Source organism: Cryptotermes secundus, unplaced genomic scaffold (genome assembly GCF_002891405.2).
Source record: "Cryptotermes secundus unplaced genomic scaffold, Csec_1.0 scaffold43, whole genome shotgun sequence".
In the NCBI taxonomy this organism is placed as follows: Eukaryota; Metazoa; Arthropoda; class Insecta; order Blattodea; family Kalotermitidae; genus Cryptotermes; species Cryptotermes secundus.
The window spans coordinates 142,805-163,006 of NW_019723298.1; the positions used below are offsets into that span (position 1 = coordinate 142,805).

Below are 20,202 nucleotides of genomic sequence, written 5' to 3' on the forward strand. Positions count from 1 at the left end.
CTTATCATTCCATACCACATAGTCTGTCATACTCTCAGAATTGTTAAATAAACTGTAAATCCAGGTTTTGTCCAGAAAGTAATGCAATTAAGTTCGCAAAAAAAAAAAAAAAAAGTTGCCAAGCTGTGCTTGGCCAGAAACTCCCGGACGTGCAGAGCGGTGTGGCTGGGAGCGTTGTCGTGGTGCAGCTGCCAGGTAGCAGCGATCTCCTTTCGAGTGTGGACGATCCTGTTTCTTAATCTGTCAAGCACTTCCATGTAGTAGGTAGCGTTGACTGTCTGCCCTTGGGGTATGAATTCTTTGTGGACCACACCCTCGGCATTGAAGAAGACAATGAGCATGGTTTTCACTTTCAATTTGCTCATTCTTGCCTTTTTGGGATGAGGGGACTCCCAGGTGTGCCATTCAGAACTTTGGCGCTTTGTCTCTGGGTCGTACTCGAAGGCCCATGTTTTGTCGCTGGTAATGACATTGTCCAAAAAAATCGGGTTTGTTTTGCATGTGTTCCAAAAGTTCACTTGTGATCGTCACTCGGTTCTTGTGGTCGTCAGTCAACAATTTGGGGACCAACTTGGCACACGCTTTCCGCATGTGCAAATTGTCGATAACGATGTCATGCACAGTGGTATTCGGAATACTGAGGGTCTCTGCTATCATCCGAACACTGATTTGACAATCGGTACTTAAAAGATCACAAGCACGAGACACATTTTTGTAACTTTTGCTGGTTGACGGCCGTCCAGAGCGGGGGTCATCCTCCACCTCTTCCCAGCCATTTTTAAACAACTTCAACCACTTTGAGACTTGAGAATAGGAGAGAACAGAGTCCCTGTAGGCTTCCTGAATCATTTGGTGGGTGTCGGTGAGGCTTTTGTTCAGTTTAGCACAGAACTTGTTCGTGTAACGTTGTTCGATAGCTTTCTCCATTGCATGTCGCGACACAGGCACTAACAGGAGGTTCACGGAAACAGCAATCCTGACGCTCCCAGAGCTCAGGGCAGACTGAACTTGGAAGTGTTGTGAAGCTAAGAGTCCCCCCCCCCCCCTTTCCCAACCGGTCCGAACACACTGCGACCAGGAGGAGCAGCAGGAAAAACAAATTGCATTACTTTCTGGACAAACTCTGTATATAGAAACAGACCAGCTAAATTTTTGTATATTACATAATTATAATCTGCTTTAAAATTCTGTCATACTGTACAGTAAGGTAATCCTTTTTTAGATTCCAGAATATTGTCGAAGCATGGAGGAGTCTGAAATATCAGATAATGCTTTCAACTTGATCTTTGCATTTGATGAGATTGTAGCATTGGGATACCGAGAAAGTGTTAATCTGGCACAGATCAGGACATTTGTTGAAATGGATTCACATGAAGAGAAAGTTTATCAAGCAGTTAGACAGGTAAGCTACCACTGTTGTCAATAGTAATAAATCTTAAGGGAAATAAAATCTAGCATGTTATTAATCCATTTAGTATTGCAATCTGACAGAGGACCTTCTGGCATTTGATCAGGGTGCATGTGTGTTTTTATCATTACGTTTCTTGATGCTCTTGCAATACAGTGACCCTTTGCTAATCCTGGTTAATTTGTGGGAGGTCATCCAGATTAAACAATAATCTGGATTAGTGAGCAAAAGGTAGCCGCAAAAGACAAAAAAGAAACTTAGAACGGAAACAAATGGAAAATTTGATGATATAAATGGTGCCGATGGAAATGAAAAAATATCAATGTAGAGCTTTTATTTAAAAACTGTAAAAAGACAATACATTTATTCACTGACAGAAGGCTCCAAAGTTGTAGTTCTTTTAAATGCAATAATATAGGTTTGAAGAAACTGTCAAGTTTTATCTGAACAGACAAGTGACTCATCTGCCCTCCTCAGTGCCTTGTGTCTTTAAAGTATGTACTCATCTGTGAACAGGAGGCACGTGGTAGCAAAGTTGATTGAGGCACAATGCTACAAGCCGGAAGGTCGCGGGTTCAAGTCCCTATGAAATCATTGGATTTTTTCAATTAACCTAATCCTTCTGGCCACACTATGGTCCTGGAGTCGACTCAGCCTCTAACAGAAATGAGTACCAGAAATTAATTAAATTTTCCTGGGGAGTAAAGTGTGGCCAGCATATAAGACTGACAACCTTACTGCCATCTATGAGCCGATTGCGTAGATAATGTGGGACCCTCAATGTCAACCCTATGGGCCTTCACGGCCTGTTACAGGGATAGGTTTATTTTACTTTTACTCAGCTGTGAACAGCATTTTTCATATTTCAGTTTGGATTAATGAGAGCTTAATGTAGTTTCTTCTTTTGTGTTCGTAATATGCCTTTTTAGTCTTATGGATAGAAAGTAGACTTATGAGACCATCTTGCTATCTGTGTTCCCCATTTCAGTTTTTAGCCATTTGCCTGAGTTTCATGGAACTTGATACTGATGTAGGATTTGAGGTGTTCTTCTATCTTCTGTGTGGTCCATTGAAAGTTAACCAACATTTTGGAAGAACATATCGCCTATATCTTAAGGGTTAATTAAGACAAGCCATATACGGGCATGAAAGCAGGTGGCAAACCTTGACCAGGAAGTTGTAGGTGCTATGTTCTTCTGAAACATCTGCTGGCTGTCAACTACATATCAATTACATATCCCAGAAGATAATACTCTTCTTGGCATGTATCTTATGCTGTTGGAGCTACCCTAGTATCATATTTTCCTGATCAGTGTTCTTGTTAGCTTGGGCCAGGTTCCATCTCCTCCCACATATCTGAGTAACCACCCCCTTACAACCTGCCCATATTATCTGACTTCATTCATTCTCTTCTCACTTCAGCCTTAATGACGGAGGCAGCATGACCCTCTGTTAATGTTGGTATTTGTATACAAAACTGCAGGGTGTCAACCCAGAAGACCACAATCTGTCATAAACACCTGAAAATTTATATCATACTTTTTAATTACCTACAGTCTGTAGTAACAACACTGTAGATGCATGATTTTGAGATGAGGAAGAAACACTAATACCCATAATTGAGGGTAATGAAATGTGTGGTCTTAGATCTTTCACAGATGTTTTCTGTTATGGTAATCTGTAGGACAGGAAATTAGGCTTTGTGAGTTCTGCTCAGAACTCCTTTCCTTTTTTTAATTGTATCCTTTGAACTTCGTTACCATAGTAGCCTGGTGAACGTTTTAACTGTTTTTCTATTTTCTCTCTAGTAGCCACTCTTGACACTGCCCCTTATTGAGGATGCAACTTTTTAGCCGTTTTCATTTTGCGTAGCCACACGTAATGAAGCCACCCATGGGGCGACTCTTTCTAACCGTTCTTCTCTTTGTCTTCATCCTCCCACTCACTCCTTGTCCATAGTTGAGCACCATGTGATCTTAAAACCACGGTAGAAATATCGGAAGGATGTGTTGACGGAAACAGGAATAATGTTTAGGGTGCGAGCTTGGGGGATTCCACTCAGGGCTTAGCAGGCCTTTCTCCAACGAAAAAGGGTTCACCAAAGAAGTCACTGGGTCACACTACACTAGTGAAAACAATGAACTTAATTTATTATCAGTAGCACTACATGATATTACATGAATCAGCCCTTCTAGGCTGATATTTAGTTACAACACTGATATACACTTCTGGATGTAGGACACTGTTTCACAACTACTCTGGTACACAACAATACTAGTACTACTCAGTGCCATCTGAAAGCAGCCTTTAACCTTTAACGTACGGACTTTTACATTGCCGGCAGCCCTCTGTGGCCGATATTTAAATCGCCCTAATTAATTAACACTGCAAACTTTCAGAAAAAAAAATCCATATTTTCCGTTCTATGCAACCTAGAAATACAAACTAAAAACAACCTGTGTTATGGCGTGAAGGGGGCGTGGAAGATTCTATCCACCTCTTCCGCCATCCATGCTGTTGCGCCCTTTGGGAATGGCCAGTTGCAAGGCTAAGTGCTTGGGACTTGTCTCGTTAGCTACCTCTTGGCTGTGAGTTCATGATATCTCTAACCTGGGAGGTACAGGAGATCGGGGAAATAGAGGGTGTGACTGTGGGGTAAGTCATTAACACACGTATCCCCCTTACTTGGTCTACTTTCATCTACTAATATATTCACTTTATATACATTTCATTTTCATGGCCAACAGTGGCCGGTTACGTACACATTGTAGTTCAGATAAACACACACTCGGGTTCACCATCTTAGCTCTCGTCGTGGTTCATACTCAGGGCCTACTCTCTCTGCCCTAACCATGTAACATGGCACTTTAATAATATCTCACTTTATATCCATGACTGATATGAACAGTTCGACTTACTTGGTGTAGGAAGCTGATGGTGTCCCCTCACTTGGTCTGGCCCTCCTGGCCTCTGGCTGGCTAACTTAACATTTGTGCACTCAGATACATGAATAGATTGATTGATATAGATTGATCGATTGATGTGTATAGATTGATCCCTCCTCCAATTGTGTCAGCTTCTTTATAACTTTTTCTCTGCTGACTCCTGTCTTTGGGGTAAGCTCCGCCCCTTAATTAGAGCGAATTCGCCCCCAAAGGTCCATCCTGGTTGATCATCTCGGTAGGGAGGGTTGGATCTCCTTAGGCGGTCTCACTGAGTCTGCTCTCTGTCTTTTTCCGTACAGCGGTCTGTTCCGCGTAAATCAGCAGTACTAAGCAATGTGACGATTTATCACTTATGTTGCTACTTCCTGCATTCTACTTCAAACATTAACCCTTTGTCTAACCTTTCTAACTGTGAACCCAAGATAACTTAATACTTGAAAGTTACAAAACCCTTGCCGAAATTCTACGGCATTACAACCTGAAAGACAATAAAATTTTCTGCAAATACACAAAAGAGCAATTTTTACAAACGAAAATTAACTGTGATTATTTTGTCATGAATTGCAACATATAATCTTTATTATATATGTTACGAAATTCCAAAGGACTTACCCGTTGTTTTTTCTTCAACCTTGAATCATGGTGATATTGTAAATATAATCACACTATATACAATAATATTTTGTTCAGACTGTACACGAGTTTGAACTGCGTCACTTCACAGTTTACGATACACTCTGACGCGCGGTCCACCTCATGCAAAGCGACATTGCACTTTTTACAATAGAAGAGCGTGCTCCTGCTTTTCTTATTTAGCGAAACACACGACGTCTTTGTTTCCCTTTGGTTGGCCAGTGTTGTGAATGTTTCACCTCCAGTCGACTCATTTGGGCCCCAGGTAACCTTGGCCTCCCCCGAGAAACGTCACTGACCGTGATATTTGCCTTGTGACATTCAGCTTTGATCCTTGGTGATATTGTATATATAATCACACTATATACAATAATATTACTGTACGCGAATTTGAACTGCGTCACTTCACAGTTTCAGTTCACAGTCACTTCAATATGATAGTCACACTGACACTGTTTTGGTTTCAAACCCAAGGTCAAACTGTCTGCACTCCCAAAGAGAGCATGTGTGTCCTGCGGCACATATAGGTGTCATTCGGCCATCTCTGGTTGCTGCTTGCGACATATATATGTGCCATTCCGACATTAAAGGTTAAATACGCTCAATGATATAATACTTCCAGAACCTTCCACATGGAGATCTTTCTAGAAATTTCCGCAATGTTCTGGAAGTTTGTTTAGTTTGGCTGGTGGGAGGAGTAACTGATACGCATACCGCACTGGCTATCATGGGATTGTCTCAAGTTGCAGTAGTCCTCACCTAAACATTCCTTGCTACTAATTCTCAGAATAGTTACAGCAACACTGAGTATAAGTCACCTTCAATACAGAAATGGTATTAAGTCGTGTTAATGAAAAAAATATTATAATGTTGCTGTTAATATTAATAATGATGCCGGTAGATAATGATCAGTTACAACGTTGTGTATTGTACCCATACAGTTCTAATGGAGGGTCTGTGACATTTTTACTTTGCTCCTGTCATATCTCTTGTATGGTTTTACTGGTGGAATTATATAGAACAGAATATAAAATATTATTGTACAACTTAACTGCTCTTGAAAATGTTTGTAGCCAGAGGACAGACACAAAATAAATAACTGACATAAAATGTTTTACAGTAATTTGTGTACTTCTGATTCACTGTTCAATCTGCTGAGATATAATCAGTGTAATGAACCATTATATTCCATGGAAGTTATCTAATTTATGCACCATTTGAGTTATTCTTAATTTCTCACGATGGAATGTGTCCCATGGAGTTAAATACTAGTTGATATGTTTTGCAGACATTGATATATAATCAGAGCTCACTGGCAAAACACGTACATTATTACAACTTTTTATTGCTTGGCATGCAAAGTATTTCTGAACTATGGTGTATCAGAATTTTTAATAGATTATAATATTATTCGAGAATGTTGAGTTCAAGATGGTCCAGTGAGGGAAGCACCATCATCTTTGATGGCATCCATTCTTGTCTACTGAATGCAAAATCATTTGCCATCCACTCAGCTCAGGAAAATGGTTACTTTCTACTTACCATGGAGACCTTGGTTAAGTCTCAGGGTGGTGCATGTAGGAATTATGATGACAAAAAAGTGGAGCTGTCTCAGTTTTTTCTCAGAGTATTTATAATTTTACCCTGAATTTTTTCAATCCACCATTGTACTCAGCTGTCATCAAAGGCTGATACAATAGGCCTATTCAAGCTGCAATATCAAGAGTTGCAGTCTTATGCTAGAGGCCAGCCATCTTGAGTGAGGCAGTTCATGGGTTTCCCCCGACCTTCAGGAAAATTAATGGATGATGTCTTAAAATGTGCATGACAGTTTCCACATCCAATACATCATTCAGAAATCATCCTACCATATGATACTACACAATGTAGGCAGTATCAGTCATCAGTCAGCTTTTTTCAGACTCAAGAGAGGGAAGCTAAAAACAAGATGCGAGAGAAAGCAAAGGAATTACATCGGCAACGGATGGAAGCAAACAAGAAAGGTGTCAAGAGTCCTGGGTTTGGTGGTGGTGGCTTTGGTAGCAATACTGGCTACTCTGCAGCACCAGTTGTGGGAGACTCAGTTTCCATTCCAGCAGATATTAACAAGCCAAGCTTCGCAGCCATGCAGTAAGTACTGATATAAGCACAACCATTGTCATGTACAAAATCATGTTCTTTGACTTTTCGTCAGTTTGCTCTGATCTGTTCTGTTTCTAGTGATCTTTGCTCAATGCCTGTGTATGCTCTTGGTATGCTGAATTGAATGTAATTATTATTTCCCTTTAATGACATAGATGTCTTAAAAGTGTAACACATCATTTTAATTATGCAAAGGAGAGTCAGTAAATAGGTCACAGATTGATATAAAACATAAAACATGCGATATTTGAACCTGGAAGAAATATTTATTTCTTGACATATCCTCCACCAACATTGATACACTTGTCTTAGCCACTGCACTTCCATTCAACCTTTTATTCATCAGCAAAACGTTTGCCACAGAGGTGGTTTTTTAGTAGACCAAAAGGATGGAAGTCACCAGGGGCCAAGTCTGGGCTGTTCAAGAAGTTCCCACTGTAGTTCTTGAATTCTATTCTGGTTTGCTCATACTGTATGGGGTCTAGCATCATGATGAAGCAGTACCCTTCTTGCCAGTTGGCCTGGACGCTTTCTGCAAATTGCATCCTGAAACTTCAAAACTTCACAGCGTAATGCAGAATTCACATTTTCACAATGCTTCTGAAAATGGGCTAACCATATTCCCAGAGAATCCCAAAACATTGTAAGTGTAACCTTCCCAGCTGATGGCATAACCTTAAATTTTTCAGTTGAATAAGAAGGTGAACTTGGATGTTTTCATTGCATTGAAGTACACTTTGATTCAGGTTGGTAGTCCCCAATAACAATCCTGTTAAGCTTATCTTCTCTTCATCTGCATACCATAAGAGATGTTGCTTGGACAGACCAATTTGGTTCATTTTTTCTCGATCCTTCAGTTCTCTGGTCACCCACCATGTGCACACTTTCTGAAACTCATATGATCATGCATTATGCTAAACCATGGGAACGCCCTAGTGCAGTTGCTTCTGTCACAGTCTCAACAGGGTGAACTGGTCTGCAACTTTTTAACATCCTTGAGAAATTTCTCAGCCCATATGTGAACTGCTTTACACGACAAACACTTCCCACCATAAGCAGGAAACATTTGTTTATGAATATCATTTGCATTATGTTCTCTTGCCCATGAAAATTCACAGCATAACTGCTTTTTGGCAGAACACTCTTCAAGGATGGTGCCATTTTGACTACTAAAACCAGCCTTGAACATGCACATACATGTCGGCAACCTAGACTGTCATGAAAATGGACTGTGATGCTACCTAGTGATACATATAGAAAACATATTACATCCATTGCAGCTATTCTGCTTCCTTTGTGACCTATTTACTGACTCCCCCTCCTACAAATTGACTGCCAAACAATACTTTTATTATTATTATTATTATTATTTTCAGTTCAGATTAACAGTCTGCTTTGCCAAATTGCTAACCTAATCATATTGCTGAAGTTTTTGAAAGTAAAAGGTTACGGGTAGTTACATAGCAAGTGTTCCAGACTGAGTAGCCTAATATGAAAAAATTAGCAATATGGCCCTGGTTTTCTTTAATTTCTTTCAAATTCAAGGTTTTACAAATCGTCATAAGTTGCTCAGCTTCCATATTTCTCCCAGTTTTATCACTGTAGGAAACATTCCTGGCATAGCAAAAGCAAACTCCTTAATGCTTCTCTGTTTTCTGTGATCTGTTTTAGGAAGCCTGCTGCTGCCACAAAAGCCATGAAACTGGGAAGCAAATCACGTGATGTGGAATCATTTGTTGATCAGTTGAAGTCAGAGGGTGAGAATGTAGTGGCTCCAGTTGTGACCTGTGCAGCCTCAACACTGAGAGTTCCTGTTGCTATAGAGAACACAGAAGAGTAAGTCATAATACATTGAAACTGTCATAACTTACGAGAAGTTTGTTGTAGTGACATGAACCATCAGAACTGTCAGTCTCTTAATGTTACATGTATGGAAAACCATTGCATAATTTTTTTTTGGCACAGTCATCATAGCAAGTGATTCAAAAATAACTGCCAGTGCTTTTCCATAACTTCTTGTGTCAGTCTTCTTAGAATTTTTTCCTGAAGCTGTTTATGGCTACCAGTCTGTAAATTTTCAGTGATCCACCCTTTTAGTTCTACACTCATCTAGGAGAAAGCTTGCGTTCCATAATCTAACTGAAGCAGCTTACCCCCCCCCCCACCAAGTGCTTACCACTGAGAAATTTGCACCACATGATGCCTGAACTTCTCATCAATATCATCCCCTCCTTGTCACACAGATTTACCCTTCCAGTGGGCTTCTGTTGACCTAGGTGGACGATCATGTCACAGAGTACTAGGCAAGTGCCTGTTTAAGGTGTTGTCACATCAAAAATCTACCTATATTTTGGTTGGGACTCGCTGAAAAATTTTGAAAACCCCCACTAATGGCAGCAGAAGGAAGGAGCAACCAAGCGATGAGTCTGAGAATATGAAGAGAAGCACAGTACATTTTCATGTTTTCTCTTCAAAGATCATGAAGGCAGTCAAAGGAAAGATGGTTCTGTTGGAACAACCATTTAGACATTTTGGCTGTAAGCTTATCTTGAGCTTGGTGGTTGCAGTGTTCACCTGCGGCAAGAAGAACGTCTCGTGTTGAGAGTGGGGCGTGATGGAGGCCTTCAAAACTTTGAACTGTATGGATTAGTGACTTTGCGTATTGCTGATGAGAAGTCAGGTCGTATCCGAGTACAACTGGAAAATAAAGATACACGAGGCATTCAGTTACAGGTAAGTACCACCGTAGGTCGCGGTGCAAGGGCTGAGAAGGCCCACCCCTTATACATTCATTCATTCATTCATTCATACAGGTAAGTAATTTTGAATCAGTTTCAGTATTTGCAGCACTGAAGATTAAATTGGGCAGCCCACACCCAGTACGTGTATCAAAACTTAGCAAGACTACCTATTTGATAAAATCCCTACAGGACTCAGTGAGCCAAACTGTTTTAAGAAGTGTGTATCTTGCAGAATTTGAGTCTGTGTTGAAATACGGTATTATTTTTTGGGGTGGGGTGAAAAAGGACTCTTAACTGCAGAAAAAATTTAAGGGTGATAAAAGGTGTTAAAAATAGAGTTTCCTGTATAAATTTGTTTCGTGAATTAAAGATTTTAACTGTTACTTCCTTATATATTTTTGAGATCCTATGTTTCATATATGGTATCTCTGTTTTTGGAAAGAGACTATCCAGGAAAAGTGATAATATGGTAGTTTTTCCATTTGCTTTCCACATCGCAGTACAGCAGCTGTTCAAACCACTCTGGTCACGCCTGCTGCTATACGAACTTGAACCATCTCGAGCATCATTTGCTCTGTGCTTCAAGTCGCTACTGATGACGCTGCTTCCGGCATCAGTTTTTGGTGTCTCTCTTCATCTGATGCCTACCCTTTGACCTGTCCAGCAAGGGAGGCCCTGCCAGTAGCTATGCTACCGCTGGTATAGCTCTCAGGGTCCTTGGCATACTCAAACCCCCTCACCACGATAAGGTGGAGACACCAACGAGGGGGTCTAGATCGCATTAAGTGGAGGAATTGTTTTGGAAGAGACTGTGGACCTGTCGTCATGACAGATTACTGATGATGATGATGATGTTTCATAATAAAAAATAAGATTTATACCACCCAGTATTGTGATGTTCGTGGCTATAACACTATTCATAAACAATTTGTATGTACAGTTTTTTAATACTGAGCATAGCAAGAGAAGGGTGATTAGTATGGGAACCAGAATATTTAATGGCCTTCCAGCTGAATTAAAGAATGTAATAAATTTTAATGTTTTTAAGAAGAAACTTAATTGTTTGTTATGTAATATCTTCTATTCTCTTCAAGAATTTTTTAATAATTGTTGACATGGACTGCTTGTTAATAAATCTGTCTGTATGTTTAAAATATTTATTCTTATGTCTTTTTGGAGTATTTATTATTCTTAAATTAACTGTTCAGCGTGGTTTGACGTGTATGTTTCGTCAGGTATTTAAATCGTCTGCGGGGGTTCGACGTCTATGTTTCGTCCAGCTGCACACCTATGTTATAACGCCCATAATAATTGATGGTTTTGCTGTAGATTGTTAGATTTTTCGCTGGCCTGTTGTCAGAAGTTCTATATATAATGGGACACGAATTTAGCTGCGTTAAGTCATCGTTACATATGCCTGTCTTGCAGCAAAATCGTGTTGCTCTTGGAAGAGATTTCCTCATTCAAACTGTTATGGATGGCGTGTTTTCTTTCCTATGAAGTTATAAACAGCAGAGACATAATATGTGCTGTGTTTATAATATCATATTGCCCTGAGCAGGCCACACTAACACACTCAATTGGAATTCTTAGAAGAGGGATGTCCAAATTTTATTCTTGCAAGATCGATTGATTTCGCACAGTACATGGCAGCCAGTTCTTAGAAAAACGCCACAAATTAAGGCAGAACACTGTGGTCACCCCCTGTGACGATACGGGTGTGTGTGGGGGAGGGAAAAGAACTCATTCCTTCATGTATTATCGCTCCAGTTGACTCCATTTTATCGTACTGACCTTGGTGGTCGTTTCGAGGGATGACCATAAATATTTTTTTGAGCCAGCTAAGCTCTGCTTTCGTTCACTACATACCAGCCAGTTCTTAGAATAACTTCATGAATTCTGTGGTCACCCCTACGACGTCTTATGCCGCCAAAATGGATGGAAAATGAAACGCAGAAGCACCAACACTTGTTATGATAACATAAAGGTTGAATTTACTGCAGCTAATCTGGCTAGCGATACGACTCACGGAGAGACATTTCTTCTTGTATTCCCCCCACGGGGAAGAAGGCAAGGCCGCACAGAAGATGTTTGGTTTACGGAAAAAAGAGCCAAATGAGAGATACGCAGTACTGGTGTGGTGAATGTGAGACAGCGCTGTGTATAGTAGAATGCTTCAATGCGTGCCACACTCTGCTCAAATTCTGAACCACCTGCTTCCATTGCCGAGATACCGGGCGCTCATATTATAAGGCAAGGTTATAAAACCATCTTTTAAGATCATTTTAGTGAAAGTTTCATGCTTCAATGCGTACGATACCCTGCTCAAATTCTAAACCAACTGCTTCCATTGCCGAGATACCGGGCGCTCACATTATAAGGTAAGGTTATAAAACCACCTTTTAAGATCATTTTAGTGAAAGTTTCATGTTCCTATCTCATAATTTAAGAACAATGATGAATAAATCATTTTCGAGCAAAATTTAAATGGCCGGCTGAATATATTACCGCCGGAGAGATGGCAGCGGAATTTAAATGACCGCGCAAAAGGGTTAAGTTAAAAATGTATTTTGAAATGTTTTGCTGTGTTATAGTGATGAATCACTGTGTGAATGATATGTTATTTTTGATGTGAGGTTGTTGATATTTGACATGTCCAATTGTAATTCTCTACAGCTATGGATGAAATTATATTTTTCATATTTATCTTGGCCCCAGATCTTCAGAACTTGCATGTGCCTTCAAATTGCAAAAATAATAACTTGATCAGATGATCAGGTACATGTTACACTTTGGAATTAGTTTTATCTTTCATGGGAAAATAAGTTTATTTTTATTTTGGATGATTTTAACACCACATAGTATTTCATGAGCCAGTAGTCATGGGGTCTTTCTTTTCTCCCTCTCATTTCTAGTATTGGTGAATTTAGTAACTAATTTTTCATAAAGCTTACCTGCAAAGAAAACACTTGTTTTCAGTGTTACACATTGATTTACACATATTAAGCACCCCCCCCCAAACCATCTGACCTGTTTTGACTCCATTATTTTTAAATCGTGTAAATTTGTTGTACGTTGTTATGGTAGGAAACCAGTTGAGTAAATTTACTAACAGGATTGCCAGCTTCTAAACCAGCCTAGTTCTCGGGGTTCTGTTGCTCCTCCTCTAATGTTCCCACACCAATTGTAAGGCAGCAGAGTTATTTGCTATATTTGACTGTGCCATCCTCACCTAATTCGGGCTCTAGGGTGACACAGTTGTCCAAGGAATGCAAGTAGGAGGCATAGATGAGGGTTAAGAATATAGTGAAAACCTTTCCAGCTAGATCACTACAAATAATGCAGGGTAACCATCTTTACTCATACTGTCCAGCATTGTCTCATATGTTCTACACATTGACTTACTCAGTTGCTGTTGTCATAAGGAAGAATATTGTAAGCTGGAGCTAATGTGGATCCTGTGCCTGGTTATGGTATCAAATAAATGTAAGCTATATTGCCATTGTTTTAGGCATTGTTGTTATTTCCATACTCAAAGTAAGGATCTTCAGAATAGCAGCAGTACAATCAGAACTACTCAACTGATAAACAGGATCCATATGAACACTGTACAGCTGTGAAAGTGTAAAATCTTTAATGTTGTATTTTAGCGTCCTGTTATACTGATTTGTGTCCATAATGTGTATATATTAACCGTCTTTTAGTGCATACAGTTTCACTTGTCACTTCACACTACATGTTTCGGCATCATTCTGCCATCCTCAGGTGTATTAATCACATTAAACCATTGCACTGCCTGCCATCAAGTGTCCATTTATAAAATGATATAAAATGTGTGTTTGTCATTGTTCAGTAATAAAATTTATATATTAAAACTTGTTAAGATCTATAATCTTACATGCCCAGCAATACAACGCACGCAGCCACGTAAGAAAGACACATCATAAGACACAGTATATACACAATTAAAACATAAGAAGAACGACTCCCATAGCAGATGAATGGCATTACACACGAGTTTGATATACGACATGTAAGATGATAGATCTTAACAAGTTTGAATATATAAATTTTATTACTGAACAACGACGAAACAACGAAACATGTAGTGTGAAGTGACAAATGAAATTGTATGCACTAAAAGATGGTTAATATATACACATTATGGTAAAATCTTTTGTCCAGTTGTGTCTGTGTAAGTCAAGTATGTGTTCATGCTTTGCTCATGTCATGCATGGTAAATAATATATAATATGAGAAACTAGATACTTTATGTCCATTGTAGAGGATTCTGATGATGTATAACACTTGGGATTACTGAGTTTTTGGGTTTTATCCAGTGTCTGGTATTCTGGTCCAGTGAATGAGGTTAGCTCTTTCTAATGGACCTAACAGAGTAGGTGCCTCCCACTCTTCCACCTGAGGATAGAAGCAGATCCAGTTTCCAAAGCATTGTTTCCCTAAGAATGCAAACAATGGACAAAATAAAAAAAACTCTGTAATCCTGAGTAAATATCTCACACTTCTCATAATTTGTTTTGGAATTGTGTAAGATTCTTGTAAGATTTGAGGCTTTCACGGCGGTGACTATGAAGAAAGCAGTCTTCTGGGATTTGGCACCGTGTATATGTGGTGTTAACCGACGTTTCGGAGGAACGTATCGCCCCCATCTTCAGGGTAGAAGAAAAAGTATAAGAATTCTGCAAGCGACAACACCGTGAGAAACGGTAAAGCAGACGTTGGTTAACACCACATATACACGGTGCCAAATCCCAGAAGACTGCTTTCTTGTAAGATTCTTGATTTCACACCATAGATCAGACTGTAATTTGTCTGGTGTGACACATAATAAGTGTGTTACTGTATTGGCTGTAGCAGCTGTTTTTCTGTTTGCCTTTTGAAATAGACACATCCAAATGTGGACAAGGAATTATTTAAGTCCAAATCACAAGTAGGGTTGAAGAATTCTGCAAAACCGTTTCCCCTTCGCTCTGATGTTGGTGTGCTAAAATGGAGATTTCAAACCCAGGATGAGAGTTGTATTCCTCTGTCAAGTAAGTATTGCAAATGCATGGGAATGATGGAGAAGGAGGCTACATTCAGTAGACAGTACTGTTTAATGACCATTGTATTGTGCATAGTTTCAGAGCATGTGAAGTACTAAGGGCATTCCGTATATAATGCCTCCTATCTTTTTTAAAGAAAACTACAACAGATACAGAAATCATAATAACGCAGTTAAATAGAGCAAGATTTCAGCTACTTAAGTTATTTTTCCACATAATCACCACCATTTGTTATGCACTTTTGCCATCGATGAACAAGAGCCTGTATGCCGCGCCTGTAAAAGTCTGTGCCAGCAGAGGCTAGCCACTTTCTTACAGCTGCAATGACAGCATCGTTGTCTGGAAAATGTTATCCACGTAGTTCATCTTTCATAGGCCCAAAGATATGGAAGTCTGAAGTTGCTAAATCGGGGCTATAAGGTGGATGTGGTTGGACAGTCCAGCCAAACTTTGCAGTGTGCGTGGTGGTCGCCAAACTGGTATGGGGTCTAGCGTTATTGTGTTGCAAGCGAAAGGTTGTCTGCTTCTCTGGCCTGACTCGGGAAATACGGGCTTTCAGCTTAGTCAGCGTCGTTTTGTAGCGTTCAAAATTGACACTCACCAGGCTCCAGGAAATCCAAAAAAAAATCACACCCCGCCTATCCCAAGAGACCAATCACATCACTTTCCCTATTGATGGTTGTGTCTTGAATTTCTTTTTTCTTGGGGAATCCGGATGTTGCCACTCCATGGACTGTCTTTTGAATTCCGGCTCGTAGTGGTGACACCATGTCTCATCTCCAGTGACAATGCTGTCCAGAAACTTGTCACCTTCAGCTTCAAACTGGTGCAACAGGTCCTGACAGACTTCCATTCGATGAGTTTTGTGGTCCTGTGTAAGCATCTGCGGGACCCACCTGGAACGAACTTTGCGATAATCCAGCTTCCCCAACATTGTTTCCAATGCATTACAGCTGATATTAAGCTGTGCACACAGTTCCCTGGTCGTTATCCGCTGATCTGAACGGATGAGCTGATCGAGGCGCTGTTCATTGTGAGGAGTAGCGGCTGAGCAGGGATGCCCAGGGCGTGGGTTGTCGTGCACTTCACTTTTACCACTGTTGAAACGCACTACCCACTGCCTCACTGTGCTGACATCAACTGTATCGTCTCCGTATACCTTTAGCAAGTGTCGATGGATGTTAGTGGCTGCAATTTGTTCGGCAGTGAGAAATTCAATAACACATCTCTGTTTCGTACGCACTTCTATGTCAGACGCCATTTTGGTAGACTGCTCTGCTGTCATTATCTGTCGCACGACAACCAAATTAACAGTACATTGGTGGGAAGGTTCAACCTTTACTACAACACCACCAACATCCAGCTCAGACGTTGCATATTAACACAAAAAAATAAGAGGCATTGTATATGGAACACACCATGTATAAGTTTCATTTATGAGGCAGTTGAATTTTAGAGATACCAAGAATGGTAACAATGTCGGATTTTAGCAAATTATACATGTACCTGAAATTTGAAGTTCTCACAGTGGTGAATATTAATACTGCACTCTTGTGGCATGTGAAACTGTGTAATCTGATAAATGGTTAACATTACCCTGAACATGGAGGCTGTTTCATGGAAATGTGGGTAACCATCTACCAGACTGACACCATGTCCCAGAAGTCTGCAGTCTGTACTTAAATGTAAGTACATTTTCTGATATTTGTTCCGTTACTACGAAAGTGATGTTTTAATAAACTTGTGTGCCCATTGGATTTCACTTTATTACACTTATATTATCAAGAATATTTCCTGCTTGAAGTTACTTCTTTTATGTTGAATGTTTACTTTTTTAATTCTGTTTCTAGTAAATTGCTGGCCCTCAGAAAATGGTCAAGGTGGCTGTGATGTTAACATAGAGTATGAACTAGAACATGAAAAGCTGGAACTCAATGATGTGTGCATTACCATTCCCCTACCGTAAGTAAGATACTGTATGAAGGACATTCACTTGAAATTATTGGGATGGAATGAACTGTAGAATGTTTTGTTCAAAACAATAATTCTGCTTGAAGTCCAGTTTTATGAAAGTATTTTTACAGAATGGATAAAAGGTATTTTGATTATACCATGTTTCACACTAAAAGAAGTATGAAGATTCTGCTAAGAGAACATCTCAGATTATCAGAGTAGAAAGGGATATGCAGTATTTATTTATTTTTCAGCTGAATACTTGTTTTGAAAAATTTTGTTTTACAAGCAGTCAAAAGGAATAATTTCTAATAAATATAACCTTTATTAGCTCTGTGTTGCATTGCATGGTTCACCTGGCTAAACATTGCATTTTTTTCATTTCTGATATTGTGATCCTTAGTTAAAATACATCCACCACAACTGTAAACATGGGAAATTTAAAATTTCTCATTCCTGGACTATAAATTGTTACCCCTGAATTAAAATATGATAGCCAGCCAGTACTTTGTACCTCTATTTCAGGATGGTGGTTAATGATATAATAATCGAATTGTTTTCATGATATTTCTTCTCAGACTGTTTTATTGTGATTGCAGTATTGGCATCTCCCCAGTTGTGAATGAATGTGATGGTGAATACATACATGATCCTCGAAAGAACGTTCTTCTTTGGACACTGCCTATTATTGACATCAGCAACAGATCTGGCTCCTTGGAGTTCAGTGCTACAGCATTGCCTGGTGACTTCTTTCCTCTTCAGATCAGTTTTGTTTCAAAGAAATCATATGCCGATCTGACGGTAAGATGATAGTTTCTTTTCACAGTACCTTCTGAAGAGAGCTTGTTACTTCCCCTTCTTTTTGTGTGAGGGTAGTTGAAAAAGTAAAGGAAATCTAATTTAAATATCTTTATTAAATCTGAGAAGAACATTTTCTTCATTACCTCCATCGCCTTTTCCTTCTGTGGACTCGAAGCGGGTTTCTTTTAATGCAGACTTAATCTTTGGAAATAAAAAAGAAGTCACACGGCTAGATCAGGTGAGTAGGGCAGATGTTCCAACACAGGGATCTTGTGCTTCACCAGAAACATCTTGACATACAGTGCGTTGTGTGCCAGTGTGTTGTCATGGTGAAAAATCCATGAGCCCTTCCACATTTCAGGTCTTTCTCTTCTCATCCATTCACAAAGGACTGTCAAAACCTCCTTATAGCAGACCTGGTTAATGGTCTGACCTTCAGGCACCCAATCAATGTGAACAATCCCTCAGATCATAAGAGGTTGAACAGTTCTGTCCAATGTGACTAGTAAAGATTTTTCTTATTTCAATCCTTCATCCCTTACATGTTTTGGCCTTTACAGACCATCCACAGAGGGACATCCATACAATTGGAAGCCACTATTAATGTTTTTGAATGTTAAAATATGCTAAACTATATACATATAATGTTGATAACATAAAATGGATATAAAATTAAATGTTTTAAGAACTAGAGTGGCTGTCTTAATATGTTAAATTATTTTTGTTGGAAATTGCAGACCAAGTTGGTTTGTGTCCTTGTTATTTCTTCTCATGAAGGGGGCCAAACATGTACCGCCTTGTAGTTCTTGAGAAGAGGATTCTTTAGTGTCATCCTGTAGGTGTTTGTGGCACACTGTTGTTATACACAGGATCTAAAGGAAATTAAAGAAGAAATAATAGCAAGGCTGGAAGCCATGATCCAGAACAATCACAAAATGATGGCCAGGTTAGATGCCCATCATGAAAGGGTGATGGCCAGGATGGACTCTCAGCTAGAGGAAGTGGAGGCCTGTCAAGAAAAGACAAGAGGCCATGGATTTGGAGGTGAATCCAGAAGAAATAGGGTCTGAGTCAGAGCATCAGGAAGTCCCCCATGAAGAGGTTGCAGTGAAATGTTTTGGATTGCTGAAGGAGCAGTAGGGGGACCAGCATCAGGATGATGGTGGACCCTGGAAGAAGTTGGCTGCTGCCTGCGGATGGATGACCCACCATACCGCTCCTGCACCACGCAAGGGACACAATCATCAGGGACCAGGCAGGGATGGTGTTGCAAGAGGAGCCCCTAATGGATGGATGCTTGAGAGATGACAGCCACATCCAAAATGCAACGAGGGAATAAAGGACTGGGGCACAAGACGGCAGCTATGTCTAGGAAGCCAGAGGGCATTCAGCAAGGCCCTTGGACAAATAATTGGACTGGAGATTGTGAAGCAAGCAGTCGAGTTTTCCATTAGACTGCAGAAAATGGGCATCAGGACATTATGGAAGGGTCATCCCCCTCCAAAACAAAAGAACTACTACTAACAGCTGAAGAGCCATAGATATAGGAGCATTGATCACTCTTGGAGCTTTTACCCACACCAGCTGGAGGAAGATGGTGGTGATACACGTGGACCGACTGACACCTTATCAGGAAGCCACTTGGGACAAGAAGTCTTAAGTAGGGAGCAGTTGGAGAGTAATCACTGTGAGAACGGAGCCACAGGGGAGCAAGATGAGATTGATCACAGACATTATAAGCACAGAAAAGAAGATATGATGGTATGCCTGTAGGCTGGGAGCAATGTAGTGTGTAGACCTGATACTGGGTAACAACTACAAAACAACCAGTGAAACAACATCCGCTGATAGGCAACAGATTCTTAATAAGCAAAGATATGCAACTGTTGCCCAGTAGTGGTTTGGCAGACATGTTCCCACAGAAACAACTGGAGTACAACAATGAATGGTGTTTTCTATGTGGTCTGTGCCGAGATGATACAAGGAGGGCAATTGGCGCAAGAGTTCAGGGTTGTATGGGAATCTGTAGAAAGAAGACTTAGCCAGTGCAGTTAACAATGAAGTGAGAACAGAAGCTGAAGAATCTCCTTTGTTAGAAGCCATTACCAGAGAACAATTGCTAAAGACAAAAAAAAAAAAACTCCATGGCCTGTAGTCCACAAGTGAACTATACCGACTGAGAGACCACCACTTGTCGGTGAAGTTAGTGCCAACCTTTGCAACGGATCGCCACAGCCGTTAATCTTGGTTTTCTAGAACATAGCTGCTATTTCCTTGAAATAGCTCCTCAGTTATCCTCGCAAGACTGAGTGGACCCCATTCCAGACCCAGTACTTCTCAGAAAATCTGGTAGTGCCGGGAATTGAACCTGGGACCTCTGGATTTGTAGGCAGGAACTCTTACCACTAGACCACAGAGTCAGTCAAAAACACAGCAGACTGCAAAGACTTAACGTGTGCTTTAAGTATGTGTAAAGTGTGGAGATCAGCAATGGTGCTATACTTAAGTGTAGT

The 20,202-nt window shown here is 40.1% G+C and overlaps 1 protein-coding gene across 1 annotated transcript in view; it reads left to right on the top strand.

Annotated features, from left to right (window-relative positions):
• LOC111861637 (coatomer subunit delta) overlaps positions 1-20,202 on the top strand; it is a 31,193-nt gene that overhangs the window by 6,439 nt on the left and 4,552 nt on the right. Inside the window, exons 4-10 of the mRNA XM_023846366.2 lie at positions 1,223-1,402; positions 6,908-7,116; positions 8,800-8,964; positions 9,696-9,861; positions 14,776-14,923; positions 16,786-16,897; positions 17,488-17,689. Of these exons, the coding sequence (XP_023702134.1) occupies positions 1,223-1,402; positions 6,908-7,116; positions 8,800-8,964; positions 9,696-9,861; positions 14,776-14,923; positions 16,786-16,897; positions 17,488-17,689 (1,182 nt within the window). The remainder of the gene's footprint in view (positions 1-1,222; positions 1,403-6,907; positions 7,117-8,799; positions 8,965-9,695; positions 9,862-14,775; positions 14,924-16,785; positions 16,898-17,487; positions 17,690-20,202) is intronic.